General features: G+C 53.1%; 1 protein-coding gene across 1 annotated transcript; it reads right to left on the bottom strand.

Moving 5' to 3' along the window:
* Positions 1 to 4,646: 4,646 nt before the first annotated feature.
* Tap2 (transporter 2, ATP binding cassette subfamily B member) lies at positions 4,647 to 16,219 on the bottom strand. The gene is made up of 11 exons (XM_052163242.1): positions 15,727 to 16,219; positions 15,533 to 15,647; positions 12,644 to 12,774; positions 12,220 to 12,425; positions 9,093 to 9,290; positions 8,779 to 8,907; positions 6,708 to 6,896; positions 6,408 to 6,581; positions 6,093 to 6,252; positions 5,500 to 5,636; positions 4,647 to 5,065 (listed from the first exon to the last, which is right to left on the bottom strand). The coding sequence occupies exons 1-11, from the start codon at positions 16,217 to 16,219 to the stop codon at positions 4,886 to 4,888; spliced, it is 2,112 nt and encodes a 703-aa protein (XP_052019202.1). The 3' UTR covers positions 4,647 to 4,885.
* Positions 16,220 to 18,003: the final 1,784 nt, after the last annotated feature.

The raw sequence follows: 18,003 nt of genomic DNA, 5'->3' as shown, positions 1-18,003 counted from the left end.
GGTGGGACATACAAGCGTGTCCTTAGTGAGGAATGTCGAGGCGGAGCAAACCAATGCTCACTGCTTCTCCCGCACCGTCTGTGGGGTCATGTTTATACCCCTTCATCATGGGTCCTTTCATGTGTCTGCTATATCCAAACATCCCTTCACCTGTGTCTGCTTCAGGAAAACAGTCTCTCGGGTGTTTGCCTTAGCAAGACATCCTCTCACCTGTGTGCCTGTCTTAGTCAGGCTTTCTATTCCTGCACAAACATCATGACCAAGAAGCAGGTTGGGGAGGAAAGGGTTTATTCAGCCTACACTTCCACACTGCTGTTCATCACCAACGGAAGTCAGGACTGGTACTCAAGCAGGTCAGGAAGCAGGAGCTGATGCAGAGGCCATGGAGGGATGTTCCTTACTGGCTTGCTTCCCCTGGCTTGCTCAGCCTGCTCTCTTATAGAACCCAGGACACCAGCCCAGGGATGGTACCACCCACAAGGGGCCCTCCCCACTTGATCACCAATTGAGAAAATGCCTCACAGCTGGATCTCATGGAGGCACTTCCCCAACTGAAGCTCCTTTCTCTGTGATACCTCCAGCCTGTGTCAAGTTGACACACAAAGTCAGCCAGTACAGTGCCCCAGCAAAACATCATTTGGCATAACTTTCCAAACAAACTAAAAGTTTCCACTTCAGGGGCTGAATATGATTGAAGTGTGTTATAGACAGCGCCACAGGTAAAGGCACCAAACTTGGTGAATGGAGATCAGTCCCTGCAACCTGTACACAGGAGAAAACTGACCAGCTGAAGCAAGTTGTTATCTATTCTCACACACACACACACAATCACACACAATCATACACACACACATACCCATACCCTAAATAAATGTAATAAAAAATGTAAAAAGGAAATGTCACAATAATAATAATAATTTACCAGCCTATGGTAAATTCAGTATATAGTGATGTTTTAGAATAAAGCTGAGGTAACTGGAGTGGAAACTATAGGCTGGGGAAGGCAGGAGGCATGGGAGAAGAAACCACTAATGAACAAGGGTCACCGATGCCTGTGATTGGTTGACAGGCCACACTGGAAGGTTTTGGTCTCTGTGTTTGGGGAGCAACTTTTGTGTACCCTGTGCCTCAGTCTCCCAACACCAACATTGTTCTTGAAACCTGGGAGAGCATCTTTAAAACAATATAGTAGGGGCTGGGGAGGTGGTTCAGTGGTTAGGGGCACTGGCTGCTCTTCCAGAGGACCCAGGTTGAACACATACCCTACACCCCACCCCACCCCACTGCCCCAGACTCCTGTTTGTCACAGCTGTATAACCAGAGGGTATGGCTTACAGAATCTTCTATATCTGTGAAGACTTGACCGTTATATTGTTTCTTCTTATTTTATTTAATGAGATGGAGGAGAGACAGAGACAACACTTGTAGCTCAGCTGGTGTATCTGAAGGTCAGAGGACAGCTCGTGGGAGTTGGTCCTTTCCTCCCGCTGTGTGGGTCCAGGGCAGTGAGCTCGGGTCATCACAGTTTGCAGAAAACACCGTTACCCAGTCCTGCCACGTGTTTTTATCTTATGTCTGTGAGTGCTTTGGCCTGGGAGTATCCGTGTACCCTGTGAGCGCAGTGCCTATGTGGGGCAGAAGAGGGCGCCAGATCCCCTGGAACTGTAGTTACAGTTGTGACGACCCTACAGGAACAGGACATTAGACCTGGGGTCTCTGCAGAACAGCCAGTGCCCTTAACCACTGAGTCACCTCTCCAGCCCTGGCTACATTATTTTTATTTTAAAAATAAAAATATTATTTTAAGATGCTCTCCTAGGTCTCAAGAAAAAAATACCAGAGACTCCTCACTGCCCATCTTCCATGATAGGCTACAGCTTACCTAAGGAGGGAGACAAAAGAATTCTTCCCTCTTATAAAAAGGGATATTTTGTGGGAGAAGGAAGGACTCTGGGTAAGGCTTCGCTCTGCCCTAGGAGGTGGATGGGCGTGAGGCTGTTGTGAATTCTCACTCTGCTGCTGTGTGCCCTGCCGGGCTGGGGCTGACAGCTGTGCTGGCAGGCTCCGGCTAGCGCTGGAAAGTACCTGCAGTTTCCAGGAACGTCTAAGTTTCTGTTTCCTAGAATGGGACTGTTCCAAGCCTAAAGCTCTGTGGCAGGAGCTCAGTTCTCCAACAGACTCCCTATTCATGGTCCGTGAACCCGGGCTCCGTGCCAGGTCAAAGACACAGATCCTACTGAGAGATGGAGTTTCCCCCGGGGAACTCCTGGTCTAGAGGACAAGAGGTGGGTGGGCAGAGCAGAAAGGAGGTGACACAGAAGCCCGTGTGACATGGCCTCCCAGCTGAGGGTTGCCTGGAAACTCCTCCGTTAACTCCTGAAGTGCCAGTGGGAACGCGGGAGGGCGGCCAGGGAGCTCGCTGTAGCCCGGGCTACAGGACCAAGAAAGGGAGGTGGGGGCGGGCCCTTGTGTGCTCCACAAAGGCTCCAGGCCCAGATGCAGGTCATAGGAGTAGCACCCTCTAGAAAGAAACCCTGCCCTCCTGAAGAGCGGGAGGAGGGGGAGGGGTGGGGACTCAGGCCAGAAACATCTCTCTGAGGCTGTGAATGGCAGCTGTGATTTGAAGCTTCCGAAAGCCAATGGGTTCACTCTGTCAGATTTGAGTTAGAGATTCTGGACAGGAGATATAATTGTGTTCAGAATTCAGACTCCAGCCTACACCCAAACACCAACTCCAACAGTGTATAACCCGGTGTGGTGGTTACTTTCACATGTAGCTGCAGGCTGGAGAAATAGCTTGGGGTTTAAAAACACTGCTGCTCCTGCAGAGGACCTGGTCTGGATTCAAACCCAGCACCCACGTGCCCGCTCACAGTCACTTTTAACTCCAAGTCAGGGGATCCCATGCCCTTTTCTGACCTCCACAGGTGCCAGGCTCACGTGTGGAGCACCAGGCCCACGTGTGGAGCACCAGGCCCACGTGTGGAGCACCAGGCCCACGTGTGGAGCACCAGGCCCACGTGTGGAGCACCAGGCCCACATGTGGAGCACATATAAACATGCAGACAAAACATTCATAGGCAGAAAATAAAATAAATAAATCTTTTTTTTTAATGTTTTTAAAGCCTACTTGCCACTACCTAAAACTAGCAGGTGTGGTGCTTTAAATGAGAAACGTCACCTGGGGCCCAAGTATTTGAATATTTGGTCCCCAGTTGATGACTATTTGGGGAAGTGATATGGCCTCTGGAGGGAGTATGTCACTGAGGGCGGCTGAGTGTTTAGAGATTGGCTCCACTTCCAGTTCCTCTCTGCTCCCTTTAGGGATAGAGATGTGACTTCCTGCTCTGACAACCGGCCGTCACACCTCACCCACCACTGCAGTCTCTCCCTCTAGAGCCACAAGCCAGACGTACCCTCCCCTCCTCTAAGGTGCTTCTGGTTGTGGTGGTTTATCACCGCAACAGCTAAGACAACAGGGAAGAGAATTAACTTACATCAGGCTGCCCTGTGGGCATGTCTGTGGGGGAGGGGATCACCTTGACCGTAGGGCAGGCTGTCTTGAGCGGCCTGGGAGCTGGGCTGTGCCTGCCTGGCACCCATGAGCGGCGACCCTCTGGTTTCCGGCTGCCGTCCTCTGGCTGCGAAGAGTTCCTGGTTAGAGATGACTTTCCTCACCTCCGGGCTATGATCGGGAATTCTGAGCTAAGTAAAGCCTTTCTTTTGGTCAGGGTGTTCTTCACAGTGACCAAAATGAAGATAAGAGCCTGGGGAAAGAACTCTATTCCCTTTGAGCCCCGGTTTCCTCATTCATAAGATGGAAATGACAGGGAAAGAGAAAACTGTGAATAGACCGTTGGGCGCTCAGAATAAAGATTAAGATGACACAAGGGAACCGCTTCAAAGGTTCCTGCTCACACCCAAACTCTACAAGTGCAGCTCTTACACAATTTTAGGAGCTGAGCTTTGCCCAGCCATCCTTTAGTGCCCCTCCCCCCACCAACACACACACACAAATATCAAGTACATGGCCAGGCAGTGGTGGCTCATGCCTTTAATGCCAGCACTTGAGAGGCAGAGGCGGGCAGATGTGTATGAGTTTGAGGCCAGCCTGGTCTATACAGTGAGTTCCAGGAGAGCCAGAGTTATATAGAGAGACCCTATCAAAAAAAGAAAAAAGAAAACACACACACACACACACACACACACATGCATGCACGCACACACATACACACACATACACGAATGCATGCACACACACACATACATGCATGCACGCACACATACACACACACACATCAGATACTGATGTGAACAAAAAACAGATACAGAAAGGCAGCTTTACCCATGAGTTGTTGGTGATTTGCATATCAAAAGACAGGTTTAAGGGTACAGCCTGTCAGAGCAGGGAAGGCAGGAATAAGAGGCAGTCAAGGATCAGAGAGAGAGATGCATGCTGGTCTCTTTTATGCGGTGTGGAACCCCAGCCCTCCAGATGGTTCCACACACAGTGAGGGGGGTCTTCCCACTGCAGTTAACCTAACCTAGAACTCCCTCACCCACAGACATGCCCAGATGTTTGCCCAGATGTTGGTTGTGATTCTAGATCATGTTATGATGTCAGTCAATATTAACCACAACACACATTAAGGAAAAGCATTTTATATACACTTATTATTTTTATATTCAGCAAAATATAATGTTTCTAGATCCACAAACCACCCACTCCACCCAGTGGCCACCCCATCCCCCGACCCTCACCCATTAAGGCCACCAAAACAAAGTCCAAAACGGTCCCACTCTTTATCCTGGCCCTAGAGTCCAGCACAGTCCCCGTGGATCTGCCCCGGCCACAGTCCCGAGCTGGGCTCAGTGTCCGGAGGCCTCACGCCTCCAGCCGCTGCTGCACCAGGTGAGCGTAGACATCCTGGTCGCCCATGAGCTGGTCATGCTCCACCAGCTGCCCCTGTTTGAGCACCAGGACTTGGTCAGCGTTCTGAACCGTGTGCAGCCTGTGGGCGATCACCAGCATCGTCCTGTCCCCCTGCGACCTCCAGGCCTGTAGCTGCAGAGGACAGACAAGACTCAGAAAGGCAAAGAACAGGACACAGCAACTGGGCCATCCCTGTGACTCAGGCTAAAGGAGGTCTCGGCTGTGCAGGGGGCCTCAAAGGGCAGGCGATAGGGGTTCGCCCTTCTCCATGCCTGTACTGCTGTCACGGGGGGAAGGCAGCTATGGAGGAACAGACACCCCACCACCACCACCATTCTCCATCCTGGAGATAGTTCATCTCCACTACCAACAACCTGAGAAAGCCCAGGGCACAGGCAAGGAACAATCTGTGAGGATTTGGTTCAGCCACCATTACAATCCACTGCCCTGACAAGGCGCAGGCCTCCCCGTCGGTGGGACATCAGCCCTGCTCAGCTCCACCACCTGACCCTGCGGACACACCCCTTAGACTCCGCTGTCCCCTGCCGGTCCATGCTGGTACTCACGGCCTGCTCACACTGGGCGTCCAGGGCACTGGTCGCTTCATCCAGGATGAGGACCCGTGGGTCCCGCACAAGGGCCCGGGCAATGGCCAGACGTTGTTTCTGTCCCACCGCTAACTGGCCCCCTTTCTCCCCGATTTCTGAGGAAATCAGAGAAAAATCCCCTCCTGAGACACACGCGATCAGAAAACACCCCACCTCGCAGCAAAGGACAAAGTGCCCCCCCACCTGCTTCTGTCCGCCAATCAGGAGGTAGGAGAGCCTGGCAGGAGGGGAGGAGCTAGAGGTGGACAAGAATGGAGCGGAGGGAGGAGAGGCGCGGATACAAGCGTCACTCCAAGAATAAATTCCATTAACTGGCGTGTGCGTGGATGTGCGTGAGCCTTCTTCGTATGTGCACCGGGTGTGGGCGCGTGTGCGGGCAGAATTATTCCTAGTCTGGTTGGGTTTTGTTTTGTTTTTGTTTTTCCTTTAAAAAATAGATTCCAGTGATCTAACTCAGGTCCTCCTGCTCGCCAGGATGACTTTATCGAATGAGCTCTCCTCCCAGCCCCATTTCTCCCGCCCCTGTAGGTGGGCTGGGGACCTGTAAGTACCTGTGTGTATTCCATCAGCCATTTCCCCTATGAAGTCGTCCGCACAGGCCGCCTTGGCAGCCGCCATCACCTGAGCGTCCTCACAGTCCCTCAGGCCATAGGCAATATTGTCCTTGACAGAACCGGAGAACAGCACCGGCTCCTGCCCCACCAGAACCACCTGTGCAGAGCGGACAGGAACTGAGAACTGGTACCTCGGTCTCTGTCGCTCCACTTCTTTCCCCGGGATGGACCCCGCCCTCCTTCCCAGGGCTGCCCCACCTCCCCTTCTTGCTTGCTCCTCTCTCCTGCCCCGCCCTCTGGCGCCCCTCCCACCTGGCGGTGCAGGTAGTGGTGCTCATACTCCGCCAGGGGCTGGCCGTCCAGCAGCAGCTGGCCCCCGCTGGGCTGGTACAGGTTCTGCAGCAGGGCGGCCACGGTGCTCTTCCCCGAGCCATTGGGTCCCACCAACGCTGTCACCTTTCCAGGGTGCAGGGTGAACGTCAGGCCCTAGGAAAACAGGGAAGAAAGAGTTCAGGGCAGCTTCCTAGAGAAAATGATGTGCAGGCTGCGGTGCCTGACCGCGGCGGCAGAGCGAGCGCTCCAGACCCCACCCCACGGGGTCTCCTCGGATACCTGGAGCACAGGCTTATCGGGGCGACTGGGGTACGAAAAGAAGACGTTTTGGAATTCTACGCGCCCCTCCAGCCTGGGAGGGGCCAGGGTCCCTGTCTGTGGCAGATTTGGCCTTCGGTCCAGGTAGGAAAAAACCTTTTCAGCGGCTCCCACGTTGCTCAGCATGTCCCCATACATGTACACCAGGTTCTGGAAAACAGGAACAGACGTCAGGAAGCCAGGCCCCTCGCTCGCCCGCTCCTCACACTCTACCCACAGCCTGACCTCAGCTCAGCCGTCTCTCCTCTCCTGCTCCTTACCCAAAACAGAACCTCTACCTTGTAATGAATGATTTGGAAGAAACTCGGAGCGGGAACCTTGGAGAGACTGTTTTAGTTAGGAGTAGACGGTGGCTTCGTCTCTGCTCATTTGAAACAGTTTTGGCTCCTTAGCCCAGGCTGACCTCGAATGTCACATCTTCCCTCAGGGTTACAGTGTCACAGCATTACAGATATGTGCCACTGTCCCCAGAAGTAACTTAGGAGGATTTTTTAAAGGATGCAGAAACATTTCAGTGTTCTGATTTGCAACTGAAAAGCTGTGAGGTCCACACAGCATGTGACATCCACAGCTTTCTCTCACCACTCTGCACTCTGTGTGCCGGTGTCATCTTGCTCCAGACAAGGAATATCCTTTATAAAGCAGTCGCCGTGCCAGCCCGCCTTTGAAATCATCAGAGAGCTTGGCAAGGCCCACTCAAAAGTAACCAGGTAGTGGTGGCACACGCCTTTAATCCCAGCACTTGGGAGGCAGAGGCAGAGGCAGGCAAATTTCTGAGTTCTAGGTCAGCCTGATCTACAGAGTGAGTTCCAGGAGAGCCAGGGCTACACAGAGAAACCCTGTCTTGAAAGCCAAAAAAAAAATAAAATAAAAATAAAAATAAAAAAAAAAAGCAGCAGGGAAAATTATGATCAATGCCCAAAGCAAAGTAACATTTTTTGGAAGTGATCAAATAGAAAGAAATAGTTAAATACCTTTTCTAATCAACGTGTACTACTGGGTACCCTGACAGTGGATGAGATTAAGTCTCTCCATTGATGAGTTATAAGGGAGGCACTATTTTTGCAACCCTGATAATTTAACAGATGTAGGCCCTGAGCATCAAAGGCAGACACCAGCACCAAGAGAGCCAGATATGCTGAGTCTCCCAGAGAAAGAACACAGCCTCAACTAGAAAGAGGGAAGCGCTCGCTGGGTCTTAAAGTTTCCAGATTTATCTACCAGTGCATAGGAAACAGAGTCAGAAGAACACGCTGGAACAGTACTGCAGAATAATACTACAAATTAGAATACACAGAACCCAGGTCATAGGGAACAGCACAGGACAGAACTATCCATTCCTTCAACTAATAGCAAGGCAGGAATTTTAAATCAGTAGACACAGAGACTGGAAGGGCATCAACCAATCACAGCGTGTGTACCTGTGGCACAATGGGCACCGCGTGTACTAGACGAGCTTAAGGAACCGCTGTTTTTAGGTGTGATGATGACACTTGGTCTGTATATTTAAGATATCTCTATTCCAGAGCTGCACACTGAAATATCTACAGATGAGACTGTGATATCTCGAACTTGTTTTAAAATAATATGAGGGAACTGAAGGCAGATCAAGCACTGCGGGCTGCTGGGGTAGGGTAGGATTAAAGTTAGATTAAGGCGTGGGGTAAGGGTTCAGTCTGAGACTGCAGTTGGGGTTAAGATTAGTCAGGGTGGGGGTAAGATATCATTATGGCTATTTAGAGTTGAGGTTGTTTAGATGAGATTAGGGTTAGTGTTAATTTAGGATGGGGTCAAGCTAGGTTAGAGTTGGTTGTGACTGGGGTTAGGGATGGGGTTTGGGTTAAGGTTATGACCATTGTTAAAGCTGATAAAAGTTTTCTGAAGATTTATTATAATGGTTTTTTAAAAACATGTTTAAAATTATCCATAAGAAAATTAACTAGGTTGTTGTTGTTGTTGTTAAACAAATAAAGCTCCTGGCCCAGAAGCCCACATCGAAACACAGAGCATCTTGTGAGCTCGCCTCACTCACCCGGACATGGTGCCCCACTTCTTCCTGATAGAGCAGGAAGGAGAGCAGGCCGCCCCGGGTGACCTCCCCAGCCAGGATCTGCTGCACGCCACAGTTCAGAATCAGCACCTGCATGCCCAAGGCCATCACCTGGACAGAAGGAGAGAGCTGAGCGAGTCCCCAGTCCCTGCGCAGCACTGGTCCCCAAAGCCTCAGCGGTCTGGCTCCTCACCCCTCCCCGCCTCCCTCCATAGGTGCTCCCTGCACCCTGCACCCTGCACCCTGCACACTGCACCCTGCACACTGCACCCTGCACCCTGCACAGGCCACCTCACCCTCCGTATGACTAAATACAAGTCTTTTTCCAGGTCTCGGCGCCACCACAGCCGTCGGCATCGCTCCAGAGCCTCCTTGTAGCGCCCGACTTCCTGCTCCTCGGCCCCAAAGCTTCTCACAGTCTGCAGTCCTCCCACGGCCTCGCGCACCACCTGCCCCGCCTTGGCCACTTCATCCTGGATCTCCTTGAGCACCGCCTGGGAACGGAGCAGTGGACAAGCCTGTGAATGAGGCAGAACGCAGCAGGCAGGGCCTCCCTCCATTTCGTCTTCACTGTCCGGGGCCTTTCTTCCCAGAAGGAATATTTTCGGGGGTGGGGGGAAGAGGTGTTGGGGAGATGGCTCTGTGGGCAAAGTGCTTGCTCCAGTGTATCTCACACTCACAGAGTATGTGTGCACCTCACACACAAGAGGACGTGTGCACCTCACACACAAGAGTACGTGTGCACCGCTCACACACTCACAGAGTACGTGTGCACCTCACACACTCACAGAGTACGTGTGCACCTCACACACACAGAGTACGTGTACACCTCACACACAAGAGTACAAGTACACCTCACACACTCACAGAGTATGTGTGCACCTCACACACACTCACAGAGTATGTGTGCACCGCTCACACACTCTTGCCCCAGTGTGTCTCACACATTCACAGAGCACAGGAAGTAGGGAACGCGTGTGACTTTCTGAGCGCTCACTGTTAAGCGCTGTGGGACACGGGTGCTGTTCTGTTTAGCTTCCTTTTGAGGTGAATTCTTGCACCTGATGTCAGATGCAGAGAGAGACTGAGTGCTTAAGAAAGATGGAGACCTGGCTGCCGGGGCGGCTCGGCTGTTGAGAGAGCTTGAGGCTCTTCCAGAGGACCAGGCTGCAGTCCTCAGCACGCAAACCCTGCCGCACAGATGCCTGAAACTGCAGCTCCGGAGAATCAGGGGCTGACGTCTGGCCTCTGTGGGCGCGCGCGCGTGGGCACACACACACACACACAAATAAATGTGTAAATAAAATAAATCTTTGTGGTTTAAAAAGATGGAGAGGTAGTTCAAAATGGATCAAAGACCTAAATATAAAAATTAAAACTGTCAAAACTCTTTTTATAAAGATTTATTTTGATGTGTGTGTGTGTGTATGTATGTGTGTTTACACTTAAGTGCAGGTACCTCTGAGTCCACAGAAGGCCACTGGATAGCTGGCATACGGGTGCTGAGAGCCAAGTCCCAGTCCTCAGCAAGAGCAGGAAGGGCTCTGAGCCTCTGAGCCATCGCTCCAGCCCCAATTAACTAGTTTTGACAGTGAGTTCTTTCATTGGACAGCAAAGTGCAGACAACAGAGACAGCTAGGACTCTGTCCACCTGCAGCACAGGACCTGTCCACGGTGAAAAGGCCACCAAGGTCACGGCCATCTTTGTAAATCGCACATCGGATAAGCAGCTAAAGCCGCTGCTGTGGCGAGACGGTAGCTGACCTGAGTCACCCCGGCTTCACACAAGGCCGTTTTCCCTCAGGAAGGCTGGGCTCGGCAGATCCTTTACCTCAGAGTACAACTGCTATCTGCTCAGAGCTAACCACAAGTCCCAGCTGCAAAGTGTGGGTGCCATCTTAAGACCCGCGTTCTGGGTTGAGCCGTTTCTGACTCGTGGGGTGTCTGCCAGCGTCTCAAGGCCAAGAAAACCACAAACTAACTGCTCCTGAACACAGCCCGACTGTGCGTGCAGAAACACCCCCACAGCAGCCCCCCCAGAACTCCCCATGTCAGCTTCTCTGCCGTCTCTGCTGCAACTTTACTCGGTGTCGCTAATCTGCCCTCTCCTGATTCCTTTTCCTCTCTGGGTGGGTTCCGTGAGAGCCCGTGTGTCACTAGCCTACCCATGCTGTCCCCAGCATGTCAACTAACATCCAGAATATGCACGGAATACATTTTAAAAATACAGCTTTAAAAATATAAAGAATACCTTTTTAAAATGCATTTATAAAATGGAAAAATGGGCAAAGGAACTTCTCATAGGCAAAGGGCCAAAGAGCAACCAAAGGCATTGGGTGGACATCCCTCCGAAGAACGTGTCAAATGTCCCATTAGCACATGAAAATATCATTAATGGTTAGAAAAATGCATATCAAAGCCACAATGAGCCACTGCACCACACCGTGTTGCAGGGGACAGTGGTTTCTACTCAAATTAGAAAAATAAAATGACAATAAGTTTGGAGGGAAATGTGGAGAAATCAGAAGGCTCATGCTCAGAACTGTGGCCCAAAGTAAGCAAAACACACACACACACACACACACACACACACACACGCATACACGCACACATACAAACGCGCACACACGCATACACACACGCACACACGCACACACACACACACGCACACACATCCACTTATGCAGCATGCTGAGGGGAAAGGGGAACTTTCTAGGGCCGGAGAGATGCCTCAGTGGGTAAGAACATTGGCTGCCCTTCCAGAGGACCTGGGTTCCATTCCCAGCACCCACGTGGTGGCTCACAACTGTCTGCTGTAACTCCAGTGGGGGGATCTGGCGCCCTCTTCTGGCCTCCTCAGGCACTGCACACAGATGATGTACATGCAAGCAAAACACCCAAAAACGTAAAATAAAAGCAAATAAATGAGTGTAAAGCTCCTAAGATGTCCCTTGCTCTGATTCACAGTCATTTGTGGGAAGGGCATAGGCAGGCTCTAGGGAGCTCACTGGAAGGCAGAAAGACGCCCTTTCACCTCCCTCTCCACCTCAGCTGACACACGAATGGCTACTGCTTATACTGTAGATCCAGTGGGCCACCAATCTCCTCAGCTCAAATATCTACCGATGATTGACTGAACAAGGAAAGTGTGGTACAAGCATACGATAAACTGTAGGGACTGGAAAAAAGGTTTTCTGTCTGTCTATTTATCTATCCATCTGTCTACCTACCTGCCTACTTATCTATCTACCAAACTACTTACTTGTCTGTCTGTCCATCTGTTCATCCATCCATCTACCCACTTTGTCCGTCTGTCTGTCTGTCTTCCTATCCATCTATCTATCTCTCATCCGGGGATTTGCAGGCGGAAGCACATCTGTCCCCGTCAGCCTTCTCTTGGCGGGCACTGTGACATGCACGTACCTGATGGCGGGGGTTGTACACCTTCTCGGCTGCCATTGTGAGGGGCAGGTCCAGCAGGGAGAGGAAGGTGAGTCGGGGCGACACCTGGAGCATGAAGAAGTAGAGCCCCACCACCTTCACCAGGCTCCGCAGCAGGATGTTGGCATTGAACGGGAGCCAGCGGCTCATCAGGGAGGTGTCCGAGCTCAGCCGCGAGTTCAGCTCCCCTGGGGAGGACAGAGAGGGTGAAGGGAACCCACACACCGCAGGACCGAAAACTCCCGTCTTCTGGCTGACTCATCCCCTCAGCCTTTACAAAGAGACTGGGCTAGACCTCTACCCTGCTCTAAAAGAAAACCGCCAGGCTCCAGCAGGGACGCAGACAGGAGAGTAACTGAGACTCCAGGAAAGGCCAGAGCACCCAAGACCCAGATGCCAGGTTCACCTGTCTTGGTCTCCTGGAAGAATCCAAGGTCTTGGCGCAACAAAGACGAGAAAAGCTGCTCTCGGATCCGCAGGTTGATCCTGGACATGGTGAAGACGAAGGAGCCTCCTCGGCAGCCTGCGGATAGGGAGCTGGGGGGGGGGGGATGCGGGGGGGGGGCGGGGAGGGCAAGGTGGAGAGAGAGATGGAGAGGAGGAGGGAAAGGAGCAGTGAGAACATACAAATAAACAATTAGGAAGGGTAGACACTGGAGCTAGGTGTGAGATCACGCTCACAACCTGTACAAATCCCCGTGTGCCCGAGGCTCACTGGCCACATGGGCTTCCAGAGGAAGCGGCGGTAAATCCCTCTCCCCCCACCCCATCCTGTGGATAGCCCCAGTCACCAATCTCATCGTTAATCCTTGGGAAAGCCTCCTAAATCAGCCAAATTCTTACAATAAAAACTTAAAGAAGTATTTTCTAAATGCATAAAAGCAGGTGTTTTACAAAACATGGGTTTCAAATGCAAATTCAGTTCCATATTGGATGAGTAGACATGGAATGGTGTGTGTGTGTGTGTGTGTGTGTGTATGGTTTGCATGAGGGTGCACATGAACATCCAAGTGTATAGCTCTCTGTGTGTGCATATGTGTGTACATGTGTGTATGCTGTGTGCATGCTGTGTGCATGTGTACATATACATGTGTGTGCAGTGTGTGCCTGTGTACATGCATGTATGCATGTTTGTACATATATGTGTCCATGTGCATGTGTGTGTATATGCATGTGTATGTGTTCAAAGGTTGACACCAGATGCCTTCCTAGGTCACTCTCCACCTTATTTTTTGAAGACCGGTCTCCCGGTGAACCTAGAGACCCCATTTCTGCTAGACTGGCCATGCAACATTGCATGAGATCCATCTGTGTTCACCCCACACCCTGAGATCACAGTGCCTGGGTGCTGGAGACTCAAACCCAGGTCCCCGTGTTTGCACAGTAAGCCCGTGATTCACTGAGCTGGCTCCCTAATCCGGGAGAGGCAGTTCTGAAAGCAAGAAACAGCAGGATGCTCACTGGGTGTTAGGCTGAGGCCCCAGTGCAGGACTGAGGTTTGTGGGGTGGAGACAGGAAAAGGGGGCATCTTTAGGAAGGACCAGGAGGGAGTGTGATGCACAGGGGTTCCCAGCACACAGTGTGGGGGGTGAGGGTTCCTAACCAGCAGCAGCGTCCCTGGAACAACTGGGTTTATAAAACAGAGCCAAGTGTGAAACCACATCTGAGTTAATACTGGAGAAAGAATTTTTTTCTTTGTTTCCTTTTCTTTCTTTCTTTTATTTATTTATTTACTTATTTATTTGCTTCTTCTATTATTGGATATTTTGTTTCTTTACATTTCAAATGTTTTCTCCTTTCCAGGTCTCCCCTTCAGAACCCCCTATCCCATCCCCCCCTCCCCCTGCTTCTATGAGGGTGCTCCCCACCCACCCACTCCTGTCTTCCCGCCCTGGCCTTCCCCTACACTGGGGCATCGAACACCCTCAGGCTCAAGGGCCTCTCCTCCCACTGATGTCCAACCAGGCCATCCTCTGCCACATATGCGGCCGGAGCCGTGGGTCCCTCCATGTGTACTCTTTGGTTGGTGGTCCAGTCCCCCGGAGCTCTGAGAGATCTGACCTGTTGACACTGTTACTCCCTCCACAGAAGGAAGAATATTTTTAAGAAATCAAAACGCACTGTGTGGGCCATCTCAGGTGATAAAGGCACCTGCCACTGTGCCTGGTGCTGACCTGAGTCTGTCTCTGCACCACACACGGAGGAAGGACAGGCCTGACTCCAGCAAGCTGTCCTCGGACCTCTAGTGCATACGCCTACCCTTACCCACAAGAGAAAGACAGGGTGCGTAGTTCAGAACGGGACATAGCCGGGAACAGGCCACACTTAAGGATCTACAACAGGAAAATCCTCCAAAGAAGACAGAGTGGATCCGAAGGTAGAAGGGAGGGTCACAGATGCTAATTGCAGAAAGAGATCGGTATGAACCACAGTAGCCAACGCTACAGAGATACCAAAGAGAGACAAGGCCTGAGAGAAACGGGAGAGCGGGGAAAAGACGCATAAGGAGCTCATAGGTATTTGAGAGGCAGAGGCAGGTGGATTTCTGAGTTCGAGGCCAGCCTGGTCTACAGAGTGAGTTCCAGGACAGCCAGGGCTACCTGTCTCGAAAAACTAATAATAATAATGATAATAATAATAATAGGGCTGGAGAGATGGCTCAGTGGTTAAGAGTACTGACTGCTCTTCCAGAGGTCCTGAGTTCAATTCCCAGCAACCACATGGTGGCTCACAACCATCTGTAACAGGATCTGATGCATTCTTCAGGTGTGTGTCTGAAGACAGCTTCAGTGTACTTATATAAATAAAAATAAATAAGTAATATAAAAATAATAATAATAATAAAGGCGTTCACAAGAGAAAACAAGACAAAACAAAACTAGAATGGAGGCTTAATGAAGGACTAGGGAGACACAGAGAGAGAGAGAACCTGCTCCCTCTCTCTGTACCTGGGTCCTCTCATCCTAGTCAAAGCTCAGCCAATACCCTCCTTTTTGAATGTTTACTTGAGACTGCAGGCTTCTGGGTCTGTATAAAAAGAGTCAAAGGCAGGCTGGAGAGATGGCTCAGAGGTTAAGAGCGCTGGCTGCTGTCCCAGAGGTCGTGCGTTTGATTCCCAGCGACCGACCGACCGCCCGGTGGCTCACGGCCACTACACTGGGATCTGGCGCCCTCGTCTGGCCGGCAAGTGTACATGCAGGCAGAACTCTGTGTATATAATTTGTGTCTTGTGCAAAACAAAGTCAGGCCCTGTCCGTACGTCTACTACAGGGACCTGAGGTCAATCATCGCTCACCTCCCAACAGAGAACAGACACATGAAAAAGATGGCGCTCGCAAAGGCGTCGGGGTCGAAATCACCTCCCAGGATGTCAATCACACGACCCGAATAGTGAGGGATTAACGTCTCCCCTGAAAGAAGCAAGGAAGATAAGGAGGCTGCGCCCTGGCGAGGCCTCCCACCTCCCTCTCGCAGCGGTCGCTCGCTCACCCAGCACAGCCACCACCAGGAAGAAGAAGGCAGCCATGAGGAACGGCAGGTCCGGCCGGGACAGCTGCAGCAGCCGCTTCATGAGCGCGCTGCTGTCCTCGCGGCCCGCGTCCTTCTCCGGGGCTCCAGCAGGGCTCAGCACCGCCCACACGGCCCGGCTCAGCGCGGCGGCCCCGTGGCCAGCCAGCAGCCAGCCCCAGGAGGCAGAGGCCACTCGGACGGCCGAGGAGCCCACGGGGCCTCCCGCCAGGGCTCTCAGCGAGAACAACGCGGGAGTGGCCAGGCAGAGCAGGGGCACGAGGGGCCCCACGAGCCCCCGCAAGCCTCCCACTTTTAGCAGTGCCCACAGCACCCCGAGTCGCAGGGCGCCCTCCAGCCAGAGTCCTGGCAGCCCCGGGGGAAGCAGAGTCCCCAGAGAGCCTTGTAGCAGCCCGAGAAAAGCCACGTCCGCCAGGAGCAGAGAGGCCCAGGGCCTCAGGTAGGACAGCGCCATGGTGGGGTCTGCGGAAGAAAGGGAGAAATTAGGGCTGTGGAGCTCCAGCCCTGGTCACCGGCCTCCTGCCCCAAATGCACGCCGAGGGTCTTGCTCGCCCGGAGAGGTGCCCTCCTAGTCAAGTCTCCCCTGGCATCGATGGCATGCTGCCTGCCTGGAGGAGCAGGGAAGGCCGCACCATTCACACACACAGACACACGGACACACGGACACACAGACACACGGACACACGGACACACGGACACACGGACACACGGACACACACACGGGGTGGGGTGGGGAGGTCTGCTGCCGCCGCGTCTGTCTCCCCGAAGCTTGTGGGTGTTAGCCAAGAAGACTCAGTCCTCGACGCACCTCCCCGACGCCCCGGGTCCTGGGAGCCGGGAGACCCGGTGCAGGGGCGGGAGGCGGGGAGCGTACAGGGCTTGGGACAGGCGGCTCGGAGCAGGGGCGCCCGACGGAAGACCCGGGACGCGGGGCAAGGGAGTGGGGCGGAGGACCTCGGGCAAGGGCTGAGGGGCAGGGAACCTGGGACACTGGGTGTGGCGGGAGCGCGGGGCAGAGGACGCGGGGCAGGCAGTGAGAGGCAAAAGACCCAAGACAGGGGACGAGGAGTGGGGAGCGGGATGGGGACAGCAGGGTTTGGGAATGGACCGCACTCCTGCTGGCGCTCGGGTTCTATCCAGAAGAACTCACCTGCGGCTGCGGAGCGGCAGCTCAGGAGAGCCTCTTCCCAAACTGGACGGCCTGGGTGGCCGCGACGCCCTCGCGGCGAGCGCGCGGGTCCGCGGTTTCGCTTTCACTTCGCCGCCCTGGTCGCGGTGCTGCGCGCAGCCGCCAGCAGATGGCGCCTGTCAATCTGCGGGTGGGTGAGCGCCCGGGTCCGCAAGGAGGCTTAGAGGGAATACGTTCAGAGAACAGGAGCCTGAGCCCTGGAGGCGCTGTCCAGTGGGTTTGAGGAAGGAGAAGGGGAAGGAGGAGGAGGAGGAGGAGGAGGAGGAGGAGGAGGAGGAGGAGGAGGAGGAGGAGGAGGAGGAGGAGGAGGAGGAGGAGGAGGAGGACGAGGACGAGGACGAGGAGGACGAGGAGGACGAGGAGGACGAGGACGAGGAGGACGAGGAGGACGAGGACGAGGAGGACGAGGACGAGGAGGAGAAAGAGAAGGAGGAGGAGGAGGAAGAGGAGGAAGACAGAGGGAAGCAAATAGTCGTGAAGGGAGGAGGAGGGAGGGAGGGAAATGGAGGAGGAGAGGCTTTAGGTCCTCTCCCAGTCAGAGGACCACACAGGTGTCCCACCTCGAATTGCTCTGGAAAAAAGGACGGAGACGAGGGAAGGACGGAGGGGGAAAGAGAAGAGAGGCGTGAGGGTTTGTTTGTTTGTTTGTTTGTTTGTTTGTTTGTTTCCAGGCAAGCTCAAGAATTGGGGTCTGGGGTAAAACCAGGCCTTGCAAGAAGGCCTCCGCTCCTCCGCCAGGCCAAAGGTTCCCTTTCACAGATTTTGAACCCAGAGGGCTCTGGCCCTTTGTCCTCAAGACTTTCTTCCCAGCACACCGCACCTTCCGCGAGGGCCTGGGTGAGGGCCAGGCCCGCTGCTTGTGAGGCAGTCAGAGGAGGCTAACACCATCAAAGAGGGTTGGTCCGACCGGCCTCCTCCCCAGAGCCCAGTTTACTGCAGAAATCACCCCTCTGGGCTCAAGGGAAGAGTCCTCACAGAGCCTGGTGAGGCGCCAGGTTCCATTCTCAGAGGTGAAACTAAAGTGTCCTTGCTGCTTACCACCATGCCCC

This window comes from Apodemus sylvaticus, chromosome 19, assembly GCF_947179515.1.
Source record: "Apodemus sylvaticus chromosome 19, mApoSyl1.1, whole genome shotgun sequence".
Taxonomy (NCBI): Eukaryota; Metazoa; Chordata; class Mammalia; order Rodentia; family Muridae; genus Apodemus; species Apodemus sylvaticus.
Note: the sequence above shows the minus strand (reverse complement) of the source record. Positions and strands in the feature narration are given on the sequence as shown.

Coding starts and splice junctions, on each gene's coding strand:
- Tap2 (XM_052163242.1), bottom strand. CDS start 16,219: ATGGCGCTGTCCTACCTGAGGCCCTGGGCCTCTCTGCTCCTGGCGGAC. Junction 15,648..15,726: donor CCTGGTGGTGGCTGTGCTGG/GTGAGCGAGCGA, acceptor TGCTTCTTTCAG/GGGAGACGTTAATCCCTCAC. Junction 8,908..9,092: donor TGTATTTAGTCATACGGAGG/GTGAGGTGGCCT, acceptor CCTTCTGTCCAG/GTGATGGCCTTGGGCATGCA.